The 23748-nt window shown below is 36.4% G+C and overlaps 1 protein-coding gene across 1 annotated transcript in view; it reads right to left on the reverse strand.

Moving 5' to 3' along the window:
* LOC128641452 (L-selectin) overlaps positions 1-23748 on the reverse strand; it is a 123356-nt gene that overhangs the window by 45314 nt on the left and 54294 nt on the right. The window contains exons 2-3 of the mRNA XM_053694093.1: positions 21136-21220; positions 18892-19278 (exon numbers count right to left, since the gene is read on the reverse strand). Of these exons, the coding sequence (XP_053550068.1) occupies positions 18892-19278; positions 21136-21220 (472 nt within the window). The remainder of the gene's footprint in view (positions 1-18891; positions 19279-21135; positions 21221-23748) is intronic.

The following is a 23748-nucleotide window of genomic DNA, read 5'->3' on the forward strand; positions in this document are numbered from 1 at the left end:
TTTTCCAATTTTGAGAACTGAAAGTACAAATGCCATATTAGTCCATAATTAACATTAACAGAAATTATTACATAAGAGCTGCAAAAAAATGTAATGTTTGTTCACATAATGACAATGCCTAGCAGTTTCTACTCTAGCAACAAGGTCTGATTGGTGGGTGGAGATTGGCTAGTAAAAAGATAGTTTAGCAAACAAGGTGATAATGTATTCAAAACATTTTCAAAGTCACCCAATTTGTTTGTTTATATAAATGAAATGTTATAGTTACAAGGTGTTTATTTTCTGTTTAAAGAGACACTTGCCAATGGAAAAATATAATGATCATTTAGCATTTTAAGTTAAAGGGACACTGAACCCAAGTTTTTTCTTTCATGATTCAGATAGAGCATGCAATTTTAAGCCACTTTCTAATTTATTCCTATTATCAATTTTTCTTCGTTCTCTTGCTATCTTTATTTTAAAAAGAAGACATCTAAGCTTTTTTTTTTATTCAATACTCTGGACAGCACTTTTTTTTTTGGTGGATGAGTTTATCCACCAATCAGCAAGAACAACCCAGGTTGATCACCAAAAATGGGCCGGCATCTAAACTTACTTTCTTGCATTTCAAATAAAGATACCAAGAGAATGAAGAAAATTTGATAATAGGAGTAAATTAGAAAGTTGCTTAAAATGTCATGCTCTATCTGATCTAAATCACGAAAGAAAAAATTTGGGTACAGTGTCCCTTTAAAGCTACTTTACATGAAAATCAAAATGAAAGGGACATTAAACACTAAGGGGCCTATTTATTAATGTGCGAATGGACATGATCCGATATTGCGGATCATGTCCGCTGCACATCGATAAATGCCAACAGCATACGCTCTCTGCATTTATCATTGCACCATTGTGGTGCAATGCCACCCCCTGCAGATTCGCAGCCAATCGGCTGCTAGCAGGGGGTGTCAATCAACCCGATCGTATTCGATCGGGTTGATTTCTGGCGATGTCTGTCCGTAAGGAGCTTGATAAATATGCCCCTAAGGGCCAGATTATAAGTGGAGCGCAAAATATCGATTTCGCTAAAACAATATTTTAGTCCAATTTGTACGCTGGTATTACAGGTGAGGTGCAATTCAAACGTGACCTCGCGTTCTCATTACACAGAAGCATTGCGCTCACAAGAGCGCACTTCCATAGGCTCCAATGGGAGCCTTGTTTTGATGCCGTCAGAGACAGCACAGAACCTAAGCGCAGCGAAGGGGGTAAGTAGCGCAGCGATGGCAGCATTAAAATATATATGTATATGATTATATATATATTTATGTGTTAATATGTGTATATATACGTATTAACACATACATATATATATATATATATATATATATATATATAAGCATATACATATATATTTACTGGAAACACAAAGTTCCCATAAACCGCAATGTAAAGACACTTTTCAGTGCATTTTTTTTTTTTTTCATATACCCCACTCCCACAACTTTACCCTCAAAATACTGCCTAGTGCAGTTATTTTATTAAAAAATAAAAATGCTAAAAAAAATTATTTTTCAATAAAAGACACTACATTGTATTTTGAAGACATTTGGGGCACATTTATAAAATTAACCAGAAATCTGATCTCTGGTTAATTTTATAAGCGCTAATTGCTACCGCGAGCTCGCAGTTGCAATAACCAACTACTTGTAATGGCTGGGTTTTTATCAAATATTTTGCAGGCGCACGATAAATTAGCGCTCCACTTGTAATCTAGCCCTAAATAAATTATTGCTTGAATGATGTATTGAGAACAAAGATTAGCCTGAGAATAATTTGTACATATATTTTTTTAAAATATATTAGTTGTTTAAATATTGAAAAAATAAGGGTAAAGTGAATTTCCATTGCTGGAGCCAATTAGGAATGGTTATACATGGCTTAGAGTGTGCAACCAATGAGTGTGTGGAATATAGCTCTGTCTATACTTCTATATTTAACTTTAATTGGAAAGCCCACAATATTCAGAATGAAATTACAGGAAAGGAGCACAAAATAAATAATAAATGTATATTGCAAAGTTGTTTTACTACATGTAATTAAAAAGTGACATTTATATCTTGAGGTGTTTAATGTCCCTTTAATAATTTATTTTTCATATAAAGCGCACAATAAAAAAAAAATGTCTCAAGAGCTAGTTTTACTCATTAAATTCACACAACCTGTTATACTCAAGAACATGCCTTTTCAAATGGACTGAGCCTGCGGTAGAGCACACTTGCTTAACTTGTGCCTATATCTATACACAGATGTCAAAACTTAGGTGCTCACATTTTTCTTTATGGATGGTTGTGTCAATGAGCAAAACCAGCTCTTTCAATTGCAAGAATAAACCAAAAAAAGCTATTTTTAATATATTTATTTATCTGTAGCTGTGCCAGCACGGAATGATATGATGTGTTTCAGAGACCTCTGGGGAAGTGTATGAGCACATGGGCAAAACGTGTCAGAGCATTTGATGCTAGCACTTTTCAACAAGTATATATGTACAAATGTTTGGTTTAATTAAATTGGTTTACATCTATTCTGAACTCTGGCTACTTAGCCTGTGGATCATCAGTCAGTGAGTCACTAAACAGCTGATCCGAAAACGTCTTGAAAAAGTGTGCAGGAGGCCAGACAAAACGCGTAGACGGGATTTACAAGTTCAAGCTGTACCCATATACCCTGTAAGTTTGTGCTTAAGGGTTGCCTGGCCGCATACATCACACACTCCTGGACAATGAGTAAAGAGACAGCCGAAGGAGGCATAAGGAACAAACGAGTGCCGTACCCGGTCACATGAAGCCACTTTGGGACACTTAGGTTGCAGAGCCTATTATTTACTAGCATCTAGTAAGTGCATTTGTGTTTTTAAAAGCGTGAATAAATTGTGATACTTTACTTTGAATAAAGGTGTGCTCTGTGCTCTTATTTTCTAGTTATTCTGAACTCAGCTTCTGCCTTTTATTTTGAGTATTTTTAATAAGCAGCTACTAGGGAGTGCTGCTTCACAAAAGTTAACAAACAACACTGCAAGTCTTAACGGTCACAACTCAAACTGTTCATATACTTCCTGCATGATTGGTCAGTGTAGGTCTACATGAGAATATAATAGGACATGCAAATGTCAAATATAAAAAATACAAATTAAAAATAAGGGGAAACGTCTCCCCAAATATTTTCTTCTACGTCTTCTCCAAGCTAAACAACGGTTAAAGAAATACATCCAAAGAAATGCTGTCTCCTTTAAAAAATGCTTATACAAAATTACAGTGTCCCAGTATTTAACATGTAGCTGTAATGCTGTATACGCAGTTAGCTTTACCTTCCTTCACACAGTCCCAATATCTCAATCTAATATGTGTAGCTATAACGCTGTATCAGTCATTGGTTTTTACCTTCTTCGCCGTTACCGTTACCGTGCATCTCACCACAGGTCTGAGGTTGATGACGTCACAAACAATCTCAATCGGTTTCTGACTTGCGCAAGTCTCTTTGCTTGTGGGTTTTCCAAGTATGCTACGGAGCGATCCTCTGTCCCTTGCACTTCAGTACTTTTTGTATGCAAGGGCTTGTCCTCCCTTAACAGCAAAACCCAAAGTAGATGGTGCAAAGTTCCAAAGTTTCAATAGACTTTCGTGAGAGCTGATACCTATAGTATAGCTGATAAGTGATAAATGCCAGTATACCAACCAACACTGCCTCAACGTGTTTCACCCGTATTTGGGCTTTATCAGCAATACTGCGGCGGCATGGAGGCTCCTCTTCATCTGAAGTCCGTCGTAGACTGAAAATTAAATGCAAGATACCGCAATCAATGTGGGGTACTTTGCATTCCTATTGGCTGAAATTTTAAAATCAGCCAATAGGATTAGAGCTACTTAAATCCTATTGGCTGTTCAAATCAGCCAACAAGATTTCAGTAGCTCGCATCCTATCGGCGGATTTCAAAATTTCAGCCAATAGGAATGCAAGGTACCCCAATAAATATGGGGTACCTTGCATTCAATCTTCAGTGTGCGACAGACGATCGCATGAAGAGGACCCTCCACGCCGCTGAGGACCGCCGCCGTTGAGGACCGCCGCTGAGGATCCAGGCATTGGGAACACAGCTCTTCAACTCCGCTCCGTGCTGCCTTCATTCCTGATGAATATAGAAGATGATGGATCCGGCTGGAAGAAGACCTTCTCTTCTCTCTTAGGCTTTTTTATTTTAATTTTTGGGGTGTTTTTTTTTTTAGATTAAGGTTTTTTTGGGCTTGAAAAAGAGTTGATTGCCCTTTTAAGTTCAGTAAAAGAGATGAATGCCCTTTTAAGAGCAATGCCCATACAATTGTCCCTTTAGGGGCAATGGGTAGTTTAGTTTTTTTAGTGTTAGGTTTTTTTATTTTGGGGGTTAGGTGGGTGGGGTTATTTTAGTTTTAGGAGGGACTTAGTATTTTTTAGAGGTAAAAGAGCTGTTTAACTTAGGGCAATGCCCTACAAAAGGCCCTTTTAAGGGCTATTGGTAGTTTAGATTAGGGGGTGTTTTTTTGGGGAGGGGTTTCTTTTCATAGGGATTAGGTATAAAAAAAATATTTTTGATCATTTTGTTTATTTTTTTCTGTGATGTTAGACTTTTTTATTTTTTGTAATTTAATGTAAGGTTTCTTATTTTAATTGTAATCTAGTAGTAATTGAGGTTAATTTAGGGGGTGTTAGGTTAGGGGGCTTAGTAATTAAATTAGTTATTTGTGTTGTGGGGGGTTTGCGGTATAGGGGTTAATATATTAATTAGGGTTATTGTGATGTGGGGGTTTGGCGGTTTAAGAGTTAATAGGTTAAATAGGTTTATTGCTATGTGAGGGGGTTGGTGGTTGAGGGGTTAATATTTTAATTATGTTATTTGTGATGTGGGGGTTGCCGGTTTAAGAGTTAATAGGTTAAATAGTTTTATTGCTATGTGGGGGGGTTGGTGGTTTAGGGGATAATATTTTAATTATGTTATTTGCGGTTTAGGGGTTAATAACTTTATTATTTTTCAATGTGGGGGCTGATGGTTTAGGTGTTTGTTAATACTTCGTTTGGGAGGCTATGTTTTTTTTGTTATACTTCGTGTGGGCAGTTACGTGTTTTTATTTTTATTTCTTGCGGGTGGTTATGTGTTTTTTATTTATTTTGTGTGGTTGCATGTTTTTTTTTTTAAGACTTTAGGTTCGCCTATGATGCATCCAGGTGGATTCTGAAAATGGCTGGGTGGATTCTTTCACCACCCTGCCTTTTTTGGAATCCAAAACATTCATTTGAGGATGCACATGCAACTGGTGACACCGACAGACGAGTTACAAACGCGATTATAGTATAGATATACATACATACACATATTTAGCAATACTTTATATATTAAATAAATAGATAGATAGATAGATAGATAAAAGATCATCTCAGAATAAGTGAAAAAGGGAAAAATTGGCTTTAAGTACATCAAAGAAATGGATGATATTGTCCTCCGAGAAGCGGACAAAGGAGGTGGTCTAGTGATATAAAACAAATCTGACTACCTCCAAGAGGCAGAAAGACTTCTTAATGATAGGAACACTTACAAAAAACTCCAAGGAGATCCCACTAGAACATTTCAAAGGGACTAGAATTCTCTTATAGACACAGCCAACTTATAAAGATTACTCAATAAAAATGAGTTGCAGTATCTCAACCATGAATATCCAAAAAGGGCTATATTCTACCATTTGCCCAAAATTCACAAAAACCAGACAAATCTGCCAGGCCGCCCCATAGTATCCGGAATTGACTCGCTTACTGCGAGAATATCTGAATATTCTGACTATTTTTTAAAACCTCTGGTTCCTACCTTAAACTTTTATTTGAGCGATTCATCGGGCACAATCAGTAAGATTGGCGGAATAGAATGGAATGACTCCTACAAATGGATAACACTAGATGTGTCATCCCTTTACACCAGTATACCCCATGAATTGGGACTAAGAGCCATGAAATATTCTCTGAACGAAACAGAATTAACGAAAGAACATCAGGAGTTTATCCTGGAATGTATACGGTTCGTTCTAGAAAAAAATTATTTTGAATTCGAAAATCAGTTTTATTTACAGATTAGTGGAACAGCCATGGGTACCACCATGGCACCCAGCTACACTAATCTATATATGGGCGTATGGGAAAATGAGTACATTTACAACAATAAACCATTTAAAGAGAACACAATCTGGTGGGGCAGATACATCAATGATATTATCCTAATATGGAATGGAGATGACCCCAACTCCAAATTCATTGAATATATCAACGAAAATAATTTCAATCTAAAATTTACGTCCAAAATGTCCAAACAATATATTGAATTTCTAGACCGTATTTTATTCCATGAGAACAACGCAATCTGTACAAATTATATTGTAAGGAAACAGACTGTAATGGGTATCTGAGGGCCGACAATGGTCACTATAAACCATGGATATAAAACATACCGTATGGACAATTCCAACGGCTAAAACAGAATTGCTCAAAAATAACTGACTACTACAAAGAGGCCGAAATATTAAAAAACAAACTACTACAAAAGAAATATCCCAAAAAACGTATAGATGATTATCTGAAGAAAGTGGAAAAATTGGACAGAAAAAATTTGCTAATATCTAACAAAGAAAGTGAAAAGAAGAATCCTATGAAATCAATAGGAATGATAACAACATACAATGAAGCAGCACCTGAAATAAAGAAGATTCTGAGAAAATACTGGCCAATTTTGCAACAGGACAAGTTACTCAAAGATAGTATAGGACCAACACCTAAAATAACATTCAGGAAAAACAAAAATCTCAAACAGATCCTAGCACCGAGTAAATTAAGACAACCCAACACTAAGACTAATTGGCTTACCTCCACAACCAAAGGGTTCTTTAAGTGCAATAGGGCCAACTGCAAAGGGTGTGAATATGCCTATGATCCAAAAAAAACAACGAAGATAGTGAATTCTAACACCTATACTCAGAAAAATTGCACAATTAATGGCCTTACAAATTGTAAAACCACATTTGTAGTGTATTTACTAGAATGCACGTGCAAGCTCCAATACATAGACCGTACAAAGCGTTTATACAATAAACGTCTGCTAGAACACCTTAAAAATATAGAAACAGGCTTCAAAGGACACAGTGTGTCCAGACATTTTAAAAAAGTACATAACCAAGACCCCAAATTCCTGAAGGGGACTATCCTGGAACATGTACAAATAGCGGAGGAGACAGGTTTAAAAAACTAAGGCAATGTGAAACCTACTGGATTCATTATATGGGAACAATGAATCCAGACGGTGTAAATGAAGACATAGATCTAGCAGCATTTCTATAATGAGCTCCCACACACTATCCATCTGAAATTACACTAATGACAGTTGGACTGACAATCTCATATACACGAACAGGGTAACATCCTCCTAAAAAGTTTTGGATACTTGTCTTATTCTCAAATCGAAATAAGTAGAGTAATAAAAACTAGATATACAACACATACACAATAAAATATACAAATAAAAATACATATCAACCAGGCTAGATTCTATATGTAAGCATTTCTTATAGATAGAGAAAATGAGACTACTAGCTGAAAGAACGAAAGAACACACGTAGGATCACCCTTCAAAGAACCCCCATGTAACTTTAAATCTGTTTAAAATGCAGTACATAACTACAAATGAATGCTTTTTATAGAAAAATCAAACATTGTGTACACTATAAAGACATCGACACAGGGGCACATATACACTTCAAAGCGAACAATTCACAATCAGAGTTAAAGTGAACAAATACATTTATACAATACACCTCAATAATTGATATATATAAAAATATTAAGTGATAGAACCTATACGTAGAATTGTTAAACAAATGTTCATTTCTTCCATATGTTGAAATCTAGGGTACTATCGAATGATGGTTAGAAATAACACCAAGTACATTTTGTACATAGGGAGGTATTGTTTCAGACTCGCTGTAAATCACATAAATTCAACATTTAAATTTTATTTATTTTTATTTCAATTTTAATTTTTCCATAAATACAAAACAGTGGGAATAGGAGTCCTCTTCATTCTTAAAAGAAAATAGCTGGCACAAAAAGCAATTACCGCTTACAAAAAATAAAGAATAGGTTGCTATGGCAACACAGCTCAGCAATAATATGACAGGTTAGGGAGCAACTAAATTATAGACTATTAAATAGAAGATGGTATTGAAAAGTATATCCCTTACAATTCCAGAAAGTTTATTCTGAAACGGAATAGGGTACAATAGGAAAAAGGTATATATTGACTAGGACACGGGTTACCATAGCAACACCAAACAAGACAGCTGCCGGAAGCGAGCGTAACGAGTGACGTCACACACTCAGAGTAAAAACACGCCCACATAGCACCCTTTAAAAAGTAAGCCGGATACCCTGCATATCCATATCCTCTGACGAAGAAGTACAGCGTTACTTCAAAACGCGTAAGGAGAGCTATAGTGGGCACAACAGGGACACTCTTATACCGGCAGCACTTCATTTGGTAACTTTTATCACATATTTACAAAAATTATGTGAGTTTAATACTCTGATGGATTTTATACTCTGCATTTGTTACTCCTCATTTGTTTGTTAATGCAAATACTCAACTGCACGCATTGGGCTATTATAGGGAGCTAACAAAACTCAGCTATTGCAGGCTCCTAGCCAGTGCTAACGTTGATACACTCTGTGTATATACTATATATATATACATATATCTGACCGTTTATTTACACCACTTCTAGTCACTGGCAGTGACTTGACATCAACATCACTTTTATTATTACCTATATGAGTGGACACTGGAATACATGATCCCTTTATAGATACTGACTACGACCACTGAAAGCAAAGTCTTTTATTAATAAATATACATAGCATCCTGCTGTAAAAATTGAACAGTACGACAAGGAACATATGAGGCATTTACTTTACCCTCCAATCTTACCTCATTACGGATTGAGGGGAATTTATGTAAGTGCAATACTTATTGAGTGTAATAAATATTTACATCTTTTACCATACTATTATTACATAATATTACGCTATGTGATTCTTTTTTCTTTTATATACGTTTCTACACTGGGGCTATCCACCCCTTTCTCCATACTCTGGAGGTGGACAAAATTATCACCGCCAGATTCTCACCACGGAATGAAAGATTAAAGAGTCCAACAATTCCATTTGATCCAAGCAAACTACATAGACTGTAGTGGGATGCATTCTTATCCAAGTCAAGACAGACCTTTTCTGGAACAGACTGACTGAGGAGTCCTCGACCACCACTTCCCCTTAAAGTCTCTAACTTTAGTTCTGGTAAGCAGAAATTACTCATTTCTATAATAGGATCTTTTGAAGTATTTCCGACTGTATTACAGGGACATTATTCATCTGTGCGCCATACATATGTTATTGATTTTCGCTTTTCTTGTTTATATATATTTTAATATATATTATTTTATTTAATATTTTTTATCAAAAAGTGGATATATGAGTGTAATACTTTGGATTTGGTGACCACGCTAACTGAACGTAGCTAAGCTAAGGTAGTTATGAATACTTTACATTCCAATGTTCTTTACATAGATTTTTTTTAATTTTAATATATATATATACATGATTATGTTTTGTAAAATATATATATTGATACATATATATCTATATGAATGTATACAGGTATTATTATTATTATTATTATTATTAGTTATTTGTAGAGCACATATATACAGGGAGTGCAGAATTATTAGGCAAATGGGTATTTTGACCACATCATCCTCTTTATGCATGTTGTCTTACTCCAAGCTGTATAGGCTCAAAAGCCTACTACCAATTAAGCATATTAGGTGATGTGCATCTCTGTAATGAGAAGGGGTGTGGTCTAATGACATCAACACCCTATATCAGGTGTGCATAATTATTAGGCAACTTCCTTTCCTTTGGCAAAATGGGTCAAAAGAAGGACTTGACAGGCTCAGAAAAGTCAAAAATAGTGAGATATCTTGCAGAGGGATGCAGCACTCTTAAAATTGCAAAGCTTCTGAAGCGTGATCATCGAACAATCAAGCGTTTCATTCAAAATAGTCAACAGGGTCGCAAGAAGCGTGTGGAAAAACCAAGGCGCAAAATAACTGCCCATGAACTGAGAAAAGTCAAGCGTGCAGCTGCCAAGATGCCACTTGCCACCAGTTTGGCCATATTTCAGAGCTGCAACATCACTGGAGTGCCCAAAAGCACAAGGTGTGCAATACTCAGAGACATGGCCAAGGTAAGAAAGGCTGAAAGACGACCACCACTGAACAAGACACACAAGCTGAAACGTCAAGACTGGGCCAAGAAATATCTCAAGACTGATTTTTCTAAGGTTTTATGGACTGATGAAATGAGAGTGAGTCTTGATGGGCCAGATGGATGGGCCCGTGGCTGGATTGGTAAAGGGCAGAGAGCTCCAGTCCGACTCAGACGCCAGCAAGGTGGAGGTGGAGTACTGGTTTGGGCTGGTATCATCAAAGATGAGCTTGTGGGGCCTTTTCGGGTTGAGAATGGAGTCAAGCTCAACTCCCAGTCCTACTGCCAGTTTCTGGAAGACACCTTCTTCAAGCAGTGGTACAGGAAGAAGTCTGCATCCTTCAAGAAAAACATGATTTTCATGCAGGACAATGCTCCATCACACGCGTCCAAGTACTCCACAGCGTGGCTGGCAAGAAAGGGTATAAAAGAAGAAAATCTAATGACATGGCCTCCTTGTTCACCTGATCTGAACCCCATTGAGAACCTGTGGTCCATCATCAAATGTGAGATTTACAAGGAGGGAAAACAGTACACCTCTCTGAACAGTGTCTGGGAGGCTGTGGTTGCTGCTGCACGCAATGTTGATGGTGAACAGATCAAAACACTGACAGAATCCATGGATGGCAGGCTTTTGAGTGTCTTTGGAAAGAAAGGTGGCTATATTGGTCACTGATTTGTTTTTGTTTTGTTTTTGAATGTCAGAAATGTATATTTGTGATTGTTGAGATGTTATATTGGTTTCACTGGTAAAAATAAATAATTGAAATGGGTATATATTTGTTTTTTGTTAAGTCGCCTAATAATTATGCACAGTAATAGTCACCTGCACACACAGATATCCCCCTAAAATAGCTAAAACTAAAAACAAACTAAAAACTACTTCCAAAAATATTCAGCTTTGATATTAATGAGTTTTTTGGGTTCATTGAGAACAGGGTTGTTGTTCAATAATAAAATTAATCCTCAAAAATACAACTTGCCTAATAATTCTGTACTCCCTGTATATATATATATATATATATATATATATATATATATATATATATTTATTTATTAAAAAAACATTTTCTTCTAAGTGAAGAAATGTAAAGTATTTTTATTCAAAACACATTAAAAAAATATTAAAATTTAATTAAAATGATATTTCATGTTTTAAGGCATTTTACAACAAAGGATACAGAGAGAAGAAAGCAAATTAGAAAACAGAACTTGCAATAGAAATCGTTTAAAATTGCACACTATGGGTCCTATTTATCAAAGGTCTTGCGGACCTGATCCGACTGTGCGGATCAGATCCACAAGACCTCGCTGAATGCGGAGAGCAATACGCTCTCCGTATTCAGCATTGCACCAGCAGCTCACAAGAGCTGCTGGTGCAACGCCGCTCCCTGCAGACTCGCGGCCAATGGGCCGCCAGCAGGGGGTGTCAATCAACCCAATCGTACTCGATCGGGTTGATTTCCGGCGATTCCTGTCCACCTCATCAGAGCAGGCGGACAGGGTTATGGAGCAGCGGTCTTTAGACCTCTGCTTCATAACTGGTGTTTCTGGCGAGTCTGAAGACTCGCCAGAAACACGGGCCCTCAAGCTCCATTCGGAGCTTGATAAATGGGCCCCTATATCTGAATCATGAAAGTTTCATTTTGACTTAACTGTACTTTTAAGGTGTCACATACACTTCAACAATTTACTAGGGATTAGTGATTGTTTTGCAACATTAAACATTTTTTTTAATATTAACGCATTCATTCGTTTGTTTCTAATTTTGAATGTTTGTACAACATTCTAGCATTTGTTTAATGTAATAGTATTTATAATGCTCTCTTTAAATGTAATATTTGACTTATGCACTATTCAAAATAGAAAGAATCAATTCAATATATTTGTATCTATTATGTACCAATTTACTAAATTTCCTACCACATGAAATATTGAAATTCTGTATATATTTGTTAAATATAATGTGACAATCAAAATTTCAAATCTGGATATTTGATTTAATTATGAACATTAGAAAAATAAAGTAACATTCGAAAATCAGAAATAACATTCGATTGCCAAATTTTAATGGATTTTCATTCTTATCAACATTCGATTGTCTAAAACAAATATCAAAAGAAAGTATGTAATGAGCGCAGGGTGGGGCCACCAAACTCCTGAATCACCTAAGAGTCCCTAACATAGGCTAAACACTAAATAAATACATAAAAGAGCAGGAGCGCTGCAGCTAAAGGTGGATAAAACTGTACAGTAAAAAATGAAAAACCATAAAAGTGAACCAAACTAGAATTAATAATGTGAATCAGTGTGTAAGTTAATACATATAGATATCAAAAAGTCCAATTGCACAGATAGTTAATAGTGGCTATGCCAGGATTTAATAAAGGTGCAATAGGAACAATATAAGCAGTAAAAACAATCAGTTAAAACAATCACTAATGTTAGCTAACATCGGCTAAAAACGGACGTCTCCGTGCAAAATAAGGGGAAAAGGTTGCCACCACATTGAATAAAACAGTTATAAATGTCTTAAACTTCAAATAGTACACATAGCAAATCCGGATAAGTTGTAAAATCACTTCTTAAGTTCAAATAACCGGCTTACCCTCAGGCAGTGTGTGGCTCAGAAGCCTCTGTGAAAAACTTACAGCCGTAGCCGGATGACATCACCTTTATGGGCGCTGTCCTAAATAAGCAATCTGATTGGTCTTATTGCGATCCACTTGAAAATGTAGCTGCCGTACTCCACACAGCAAAGTATCCGCTCATCAGTGCCTAAAAGCACGCAGGGTACTTGTTGGAGATAGTGTGTGGAAAGTGCAAATGGCAAACTTGATACACAGTAATTCCACTGTGAAATAGGTCAGTGACCTATCTGTAAACTGAGTCAGCTGTTCTCAGTGCATAAATGAGTTCCAATATGATGATAGGTCGTGCTGGCTTGTTAGATAGTTACTCCAATCTTTCCAACCAGGTTTCACAAGCGTCACAGTTCCAAACAGTGGTGTAGATAATGTAGCTCAAACTACAAAATAGGTGTACAACGTCTATAGGTTGCAACTTCACATCCCCATGTATTTGTCTTGCTCTTTTCTAGAAGGTCCTTTGAGGTGCCCTCCCTTAGAGGGCTGTTCACTAAAAAAGGAGCCTCATTATCCTTATGTCTAGGTCTCTCTTCTTCGTAATTTAATGGTGTGTATCTATTCCTTACTGGTGTCTCAAAATGTATCTCTATTATCCCAATAATATCTGTTTGTTCTATATGGTTCTTATCCCAATAATGTCTATTTGTTCTATATGGAACCATTGTTCTATATAAGAACCATATAGAACAAATAGACATTATTGGGATAATAGAGATACATTTTGAGACACCAGTAAGGAATAGATACACACCATTAAATTACGAAGAAGAGAGACCTAGACATAAGGATAATGAGGCTCCTTTTTTAGTGAACAGCCCTCTAAGGGAGGGCACCTCAAAGGACCTTCTAGAAAAGAGCAAGACAAATACATGGGGATGTGAAGTTGCAACCTATAGACGTTGTACACCTATTTTGTAGTTTGAGCTACATTATCTACACCACTGTTTGGAACTGTGACGCTTGTGAAACCTGGTTGGAAAGATTGGAGTAACTATCTAACAAGCCAGCACGACCTATCATCATATTGGAACTCATTTATGCACTGAGAACAGCTGACTCAGTTTACAGCTAGGTTACTGACCTATTTCACAGTGGAATTACTGTGTATCAAGTTTGCCATTTGCACTTTCCACACACTATCTCCAACAAGTACCCTGCATGCTTTTAGGCACTGATGAGCGGATACTTTGCTGTGGAGAGTACGGCAGCTACATTTTCAAGTGGATCGCAATAAGACCAATCAGATTGCTTATTTGGGACAGCGCCCATAAAGGTGACGTCATAAGGCTACGGCTGTAAGTTTTTCACAGAGGCTTCTGAGCCACACACTGCCTGAGGGTAAGCCGGTTATTTGAACTTAAGAAGTGATTTTACAACTTATCCGGATTTGCTATGTGTACTATTTGAAGTTTAAGACATTTATAACTGTTTTATTCCATTCAATGTGGTGGCAACCTTTTCCCCTTATTTTACACGGAGACGTCTGTTTTTAGCCGATGTTAGCTAACATTAGTGATTGTTTTAACTGATTGTTTTTACTGCTTATATTGTTCCTATTGCACCTTTATTAAATCCTGGCATAGCCACTATTAACTATCTGTGCGATTGGACTTTTTGATATCTATATGTATTAACTTACACACTGATTCACATTATTAATTATAGTTTGGTTCACTTTTATGGTTTTTCACTTTTTACTGTACAGTTTTATCCACCTTTAGCTGCAGCGCTCCTGCTCTTTTATGTATTTAAAACAAATATCCACAGGACTATTTATTCTACCAAGCGAATTGCACTTTTTTGCAGATTCTCCCATCCTTACAATTTACTAATGGTGTCCGAAAAAAAAAGTTAAGACCACTGTTTTCCACAAAACATGAAAACTTGCTAAACCTTTTTTTCTACTAGTAGAACAATGTTATCAAGCGCACTATTTTATACATAAATGATGCAGGATACATCTTGTTAACCTGTCAGAAAGCTGAACGTATCAAAGTTGAACTTTTCTCTCATTGTGGTTAGAGGAGAATCAGAATGTTGTTCTCCTGCTTCTCATACTTTGTTTAAAGTGTGAGATAGAATCTTATTATTCTGTGGTCTAACAATACACCACCCTGTAGCTGAACCAAAATACTAAAAATTACAGAATAAGGACACGCAAATATATTTATTAGAGTTCTAGTTGTAAATAGTATTCCAGTAACACAATTTCATCATGATATATATATATATATATATATATATATATATATATATATATATATATATATATATATATATATATATTGTTTTTAACAAATGATAATGAAAATAAAGTTACAAGTTTTTAAGAATAATGATTACATATGAAAAACTAGTATTGATACATTTTATCTGCACCATTAAAGGTCCACAACAGTTGAATTTGTTAGAGTTTGGGTTGCCACCCAGCCAGTATTTTACAAGCAAGAGGCACGCTAACTTTTACTTTAGCTTGCGTGCTAACTTTGCTAAAGTAAACTTTTAACGCAGGCAGGTTAGCGTGCGCATTATAAGGTTGAAAGTAAAAAGTTAGCGCGCAAGCAAAAGTCCATGTGCACTAACTTCAGAAATTTGGATATTGTGACCGCACTAATTTCCTCTCCCATAGACTTCAATGGACATGCTGTTAAAAAAAATACTTATCGCTCGCGCACTAACCAAATACTGCATGAGTCCAACAGCTCTATATTTCTATAAATATGATTTTTTTTTCTTGTAAATCTAAACCTATATATCTATGTTAAAATATACAGGTTTAGATATATATATATATATATATATATATATATATATATAGGAAAACATCAAGCAGGGGATCTGCACAAACAATAAACTTCCAACTACCGGGGTGCTCTGGGTAGGAAAAGTAAACAAATGAAATAAACGGGTCCCGCACTCTCCCCTGTGAAAACACAAACTTCTTTATTTGAACTGTGACGTTTCGGGGTAGTTAGCCCCTTCCTCAGACAGATAACAAATATAGGGCAACTTACTCCCCTTAAATACCCTCCACAATGTACTGTGAATGCTAAACACCTGCAGCTTCTCATCTGCGCAACTGAGCATGCTCAGAGATAATTATGGTGGCTGCATTGGGACAAACAACTAAAAGCAAAGTTAAAAGTGGAAAATGCCGGAAATTACAATGTAACAATATTCATAAAAACAAAAATGTAACCTAAGTAGCCCTGATATATGTGATGAATAACTCGTCTTCACAATATGTAACAAAAATAGAAAAAAACAAAAAATGGCTACAAATAAATATTACATCTTAACTAATGAGGGGAATAAGTAAGATATTACTTACAAAAAAACAGGCAAGTGATGAATATCAAGTGTAATTAAGAAATCCATACCCTCTAACAGGACATAATTAATTTGACCAGGGAGACAAATGGAACCTACCTACCGCAAAAATTGCTTTAACTAGGTGGGAATATGTCAAAAAGACACAAAAATGATGAATACAATCTGAATCATCCCTGTATAATCTAATAACTGACAGACTCAGAGTATGACTATCAGATTAGTATGAATCTATGGCTAGCTGTACTACACAATATACTATTACGTGTAAAATATGTACAAATAGGATCATTACAAGAAACATTGCATATCAAAATGGGTATTAAGGCCCCTAGGTATTAAAGTATCCAAGGTGTAAATCCACCTGGTCTCTTTTTGCAACAAAAAATAGGGGTAATAGGGCCAATTAAAGAAGTTTGTGTTTTCACAGCGGAGAGTGCGGGACCTGTTTATTTTATATATATATATATATATATATATATATATATATATATATATATATATATATATATATATATATATATATATAAAGAACTTCGTCTTCTAAATGAAAAATATTGGAATTTAAAATATTTCTATTCAAAATACTATAAAAAAAACATTACAAAATATTAAAATTTAATAAAAATTATGTTTCTTGTTTCAAGGTATTTAAGTGGAAATATATACGTATATATAGATATGTGTGTGTTTACCAGAAAAGGTGCCAACCCTAATTAAAGCATGCAATTTTAAGACTATTGACTCTACACCACTTAGTGTTTAACCAACGTAAAGGGGGACTCAGATGTCCAACTTGCGCTGCTGATTGGATGAGTGACGGTTTCCGCTTAGGACCAGCAGTGTTTTGCTGGTCCATAGAGGCACTTATACTGTGTGTTCAACCCCTTTGCTGAGGTTAAACACTCAGTAGTGTAGAGCATATCATTTTTTCAACTAATATAACCCTTTAATACGTCAACATTCTCATACCTGCTCTCACAAATATTAATTATAGTTAAAAAAAAGGTTGAGACATGGAACATATCTTTAGGTAGTTACTATAGCAACATGTTACTATACAAAACATCATTGCATTATGATACTTAATGCCCATATGGACATAAAACGACATCATGCGTTACAAAGTCCATGGTACTGCATAATGTAAATCTACGTACATAATGCTAGAAGCCACAGTAGTCTCGGTTGTCAAGTGACGATCAAGACTTGCTGCTTGTGGGCTTCAAGCATCTGCCATCATTTGTAACGGAGCACAATCAGTGCTCCGTTACCATATGAAGAATGATTGCTAGATTGTTACAGACAGTGATACTGTCTGTGTCACTGTTTTTAATGATCTTCATTGGTGCCAGTGTGAGGTGTGGGAGGAAAGGTGGGCCAAAGATGGAGGAAAGGGGGCAACCCTACACTACGGCAAATAAGTTTGGATGGGAGAGGGAGGGATGACAATGGAAAAAAAAAATCAGAGAGGAAGAGGCCCTATAAAATGATCGTAAGGAGGGGGAGGGTTTGTGGGGACCCCTACACTACAGAAAAACATTATTAATAAATAAATAAAAAATACTATAAATTGGGTACTGGCAGACAGCTGTCAGTACCTAAGATAGAATCCCGCTTTTGGGAGGAGGGATGGTTAGAAAGATGTTTGGTAGGATTCAGGAAGGTGGGATCCCTTCAGAAAAAAATAAAAAAAAGTAAAAAAAAAACCTAAACTGCATACTCGCAGACTGTCTGCCAGTAAGTAAGATGGTGACCAGTGGGGGTGTGTGTGCAATCTCTCTCTCTTTCACACACACACACATATATATATATATATATATATATATATATATACATACAGTATATGTATATATATATATATATATATATGTATATATATATATCATGTATATATTCAGACATAAAAATATATATATACATAATAGCCCTTTTCAGTCAAACACCTTGCCAAATAACATATCCCTTTCTCTAACTCTTTTAAAACACTTTTATTAACATCATATACTGTATATATGAAAAACATGATATTTTTTTCTGAAATAGTGTATATATGAGTGTAATAGTTTATTTAAGAGTTTTTGATGGGAATTATGAAAAAAAAATTTTTAACCCTTACATTACGCCATGGGGTATATTTAACAAGCAGCATGTGCTGCTGTTTCTGCGTGAGCCGGACACATGAGTTAAGAAGCAGCGTTCATAAGATCAGGAAGATTGACACCCCTGCCAGCGGCCGATTGGCTGCGAATGTGCAGGGGGCAGCATTGCACAAGCATTTTACAAGAAATGCTTGTGCAATAATAAATGCGTATGCTGTCGCATTTAGCGATCCACTACATCGGATCATGTCTGCCCAACATTTAATAAATATACCCCCAGGTCTCAAGTACTTTTTCTAGCGTAGTTTCTGCTTTTTTTACTTTCAACTTCTAATATGCATGCTAAATAGCACGGTTGCAATATTGTTTTTTTGCATTCCGTGCTATCTTTAATCTAGCCTTTTATTTTTAATGCACTTTGTTTAGTTCATCAGCACCATTCTTACCTGTATAGCACAGAGCTCGTTTCAGTTTTTTGCACGCATCATCATTCCATTTCCCAGCATCCACCTTCCGTCCAATATATATCTCTACACAATCCTCCCTGCTGCCTTTATTGTTTGGTTCTCCTTTTCCCCAATTTTCAGCTTCTCCTGTCAGTGTCTTATTAGTTCCAACCCAAGTCCATTTATCATTTATTTTTCGTATGCCTATCCAGTAATAGGTGTTGTGATAGGGGATTGTTTCTTCAAGGTGCTTAATCTCTCTCTTGTTTTGTATGGCTACGAGGTCAGTATAATGTGTCTGGCAGAATATTCGTGCCTGCTCATAGTTCAGACTACCTGTTGAATAATGGTAAGTCCAGCAACTGACAGTGGTCCAATTCAGAGATTCTGTAAGAGATTATAAATATTAATACAACACATAATAATGACATAGAATAATACTTAAAGGAATAGACTAGTCAAAATTAAACTTTCACATTTTGGATAGACCATGCAATTTAAAGCAACTTTCTAATTTACTCCAATAATCCATTTTTCTTCGTTCTCTTGGTATCTTTATTTGAATGTAAGATAAGGAGCCAGCCCATTTTTGGTTCAGCACCTGGGTAGAGCTTGCTGATTGGTGGCTACATTTAGACACCAATCAGAAATAGCTACCCAGGTTCTGAACCAAAAATAGGCAGGCTCCTAAGCTTACATTCCTGGCTTTTCAAATAAAGATACCAAGAAAAATTGATAATAGGAGTAAATTTGAAAGTTGCTTAAAATTGCATGCTCTATGTATTTAACACCTGCACAAGGATTAAACACATAAAGTCAGCTCCAGTGTAACAATGCACTACTGGTCTAGAACTGGACATGGCCTCTGAACCAATCAGTTGCAGCATATATGTGTATCTGTCAATTATTGGATGTGTCCAGCTCCACAGCTGACTTTAGTGCATTTCTCTTTTTTGTGGGGCTTAAATACATAGGTCTGTGCCAGTAATAGAGCAATAATGAAATGTTCTAGCACATTATAATATTTTATTATTGAGATATGTTTCTATGATCTAATGTGATTTGTTCTCTTGATATCTTTTGTTGAAAAGCATACCTAGGTAGGCTCAAGGACAGCAATGCACAGCTGGGAGCTAGCGGCTGATTGGTTGCTGCCCATATATACCACTTGTCATTGGCTCAACTGATGTGTTCAGCTAGCTCCCAGTAGTGTACTGCTACTACTCCAAAAAGGAGAATTAAGAACATTTGATAATATAAACATTTTTTAGAAATTTACTTAAAACTGTACACTCTATCTGAATCATGAAAAAAGGGTTTCTTGACCCTTTTAATTTATGCTGCTGTCTCCAGCTGTACTCATATTGTTGTCAACAGGCAAAAGCTCCTATTTCAAATGTCAAAATAATGATAAATTAGCTATTTGCAAACAACTTAATACACTTCAGCAACTAAAATAGATAGACTGGGAACACATTAAAGGGAGCAGATTTTACAGTAAAATGTCCCTTTTAGGGTTTAATGGTCCATAGTCAAATTATGGATATCTAGTTCTGTATGAAAGATTGTAAAACTCTGGCCTTTGCCCCTTTTTTCCCCCTTAGGCAAGTTAATGGGGTGGAGTGATGGTCAGGTTGATGAGAGGGGCTTAAAACTAAACTAAAAGTGTGCATATGGTGTACTGCTTAGGTAGTCAGTCATAAGAACTCCCTGCTAGCCCCTTTGTCATTGCCTTGGGCAAAGTATTGGGGCTACCGCCACAGATTCTGCTGAGGGGCCTTGACCTCTTGTTTCACTTGATTAGATTAGGGACTCAATTGGTGCCATCCCTGTTAATAAGTTTCTGTTTAATAAATGTGACCTTTACGGTCTTCTCTCCACACTTTGGTGTCCTTGTGTTTATTTATTATTATTTGGGGTATATTAATTTTACTATTACACCGGTGAATCCCAACTTGTGTCTTTAATCCCTTATGCCCCTAAACTGGTGGCAACATATATGAAATGTCCTTCTCCATCTAAACAACAGGAAACTCATTAAACTGAATAATTTTTCATATGGTAGTAAAAATTAGTTCTTGTTTTTTCTTTTACCTTTATTGAGAAATGCAAAATAAATAAATACATAAACAAATAAACTCCTTTGTTCTAGAATTACAAAAAAAAAGGTATGAGGATAAATATATTTTATAATGAACTGATTATAAAAATTGACAATAATATTTCATAAAAAAAATTACTTACCAATATACAACATAATAATGGTGAACAGTTTAAACTTGTTCCAAATAACTATGACATTCTGAAGTTTTCCTTCGGTTTTGTAACACTAAAAAAAACACACACACAAAAAAAAACCACCATGAATTTCTGCTTTGTTCCAAAATATTGATAATAGGTTCAATCACTAAGTTTAAAACTATTTACTGTATATAATAGACAATAGTGCTATATTTGCTCAAGTTCCTTTTACATAGCAACAGATTATATATCAATACCATTCAATACAAAATACGAATCAATTTTAATTAGCTTTGCCACCTGTAGTTCAGGCCAAACTCGAAAACTCTTGCGCCGTGCACAGCACAGGATAACATTTTTTTCAGAGAAAACACTACGAATAATGGCAAATAAACACAAACTCTCACATAGATATTCACACTCTCACACACTATCTCCCACCCACTCATGCTCACACACACTCATGCACACACTCACACTCACACTAAAACACATGCTCTCTCTCACACAAACTTTCTCTCGCTCACAGAGACTCATGCTCATACACACACACATACACAATCTCACACACTAACACATACACTCTCACACAGACTCCGAATACACAAACACACACACACACACACAAAGAGACCCGCTCTTTCACACACAGCCACCAAACACAAAGACTTTTAGCCACCAATCAGCAGGCGCTACCCAGGAGCTAATGGAAACTCTTTTAAAGGAAATACTTGTGCCTTTCCTTTAGGTAAACAACTTAGAAGACAAAGGACAGCATGATTTCACTGCTGGAAGATCATGTCAGACTAATCTAATTGATTTCTTTGACCATGTAACTAAATTAATAGACCAGGGAGGAGCCATAGATGTTGCTTATCTAGACTTTAGCAAAGCATTTGACACCGTCCCACACAACAAACTTATTCACAAAATGTATTGCCTTGGAGTAGATGCTAAGATTGTTAAGTGGGTAGAATACTGGCTTAAAGATAGACGACAGAGGGTTTCAATTAATGGAGTACATTCAAATGAGGCATCAGTTACTAGTGGTGTTCCCCAAGGGTCAGTTCTTGGGCCTGTTTTGTTTAACATGATCATAACTGATATTGGAAATGGGCTTAAGGGAAAGGTTTGCTTATTTGCTGATGATACAAAAATTTGTAACAGAGTTGATGTTCCAGGAGGGGTTGATCAAATAAACAGTGATATTAAAAAAACTAGAGGATTAGTCAAATAAATGGGATCGGAGATTTAATATTACCAAGAGCAAAAAATATGCATATAGGATCCAAAAACCCAAAGGCCAATTAGTGGCCCCTATTTATCAAAGGTCTTGCGGACCTGATCCGACAGTGTGGATCAGGTCCGCAAGACCTCTCTGAATGCGGAGAGCAATACGCTCTCCACATTTAACATTGCACCAGCAGCTCACAAGAGCTGCTGGTGCAACGCCGCCCCCTCCTGACTCGCCTTTAGACCGCTGCTTCATAACTTGTGTTTCTGGCGAGTCTGTAGACTCGCCAGAAACATGGGCCGTCAAGCTTCTGTCGGAGCTTGATAGATAGGCCCCATAGTCTCAATGGTACATTACTGACTGTAACTAAAGAAGAAAGGGACTTGGGAATTATTATTTCAGATGATTTAAAATGTGGTACACAATGCAGTAGTGCAGACAGTAAGGCCAGTCGAATACTTGGTTGCATTGGGAGAGGTATTAGTAGCAGAAATAGCAAGGTTCTTATGCCACTTTACAGATCATTAGTTAGGCCAAATCTGGAATACTGTGTACAGTTCTGGAGACCATATCTTCAGAAAGATATAAATAAACTAGAAGCTGTCCAAAGGAGGGCTACTAAAATGGTACATGGTCTAAAATATAAAACGTACAAAGAAAGACTCTATGATCTAAATATGTATAGTTTAGAGGATAGAAGGGAAAGAGGTGACAAAGTGGCAATAGCACTTTGGGGTAGATTTATCAAATGTTGGGCGTACATGATCCACTGTAGCAGATCATGTCCGTCCGACATCGCTTGTGCAATGCTGCCCCCTGCATATTTGTGGCCAATCGGCCACTAGCAGGGGGTGTCAATCATCCCCATCGTATCCGATCAGGATGATTGCAGTCCGCCAACTCAGAGGTGGTGGATGAGTTAAGAAGCAGCGGTCTTACAAGTAGAACATTTTATATGGATAAGTGCAAGGGAGAAATAGGCCGTTCAAAATTATCTTCAGTAGCATTCTAACGGCATATTCTGCACCAATCAGGAGCAAGGGCCACATGGAAATGAGTTTGCTACAAGGAACAGATAATCAGTGTTAAAGGGACTTGAACCTCACTTTTTTTTCTTTCATGATTCTAGTAGCACATTTAATTTTAAAAAACTTTCCAAATTATTTATATCATCTAATTTATTTCATTCTCTTTGTATAATTTGTTAAAAAGTATACCTAGGTAGGCTCAAATGCTGCTGATTGGTGGGAGAGAGAGCAAAAGAGAGGAGAGAGAGAGAGCAAAAGAGAAGGGAAAGAGTGCAAAAGAGAAGGGAGAGAGAGCAAAAGAGAAAGGAGAGAGAGCAAAAGAGAGGGGAAGGAGAGCAAAAGAGAAGGGAGGGA

Source organism: Bombina bombina, chromosome 10 (assembly GCF_027579735.1).
Source record: "Bombina bombina isolate aBomBom1 chromosome 10, aBomBom1.pri, whole genome shotgun sequence".
Lineage (NCBI taxonomy): Eukaryota > Metazoa > Chordata > Amphibia > Anura > Bombinatoridae > Bombina > Bombina bombina.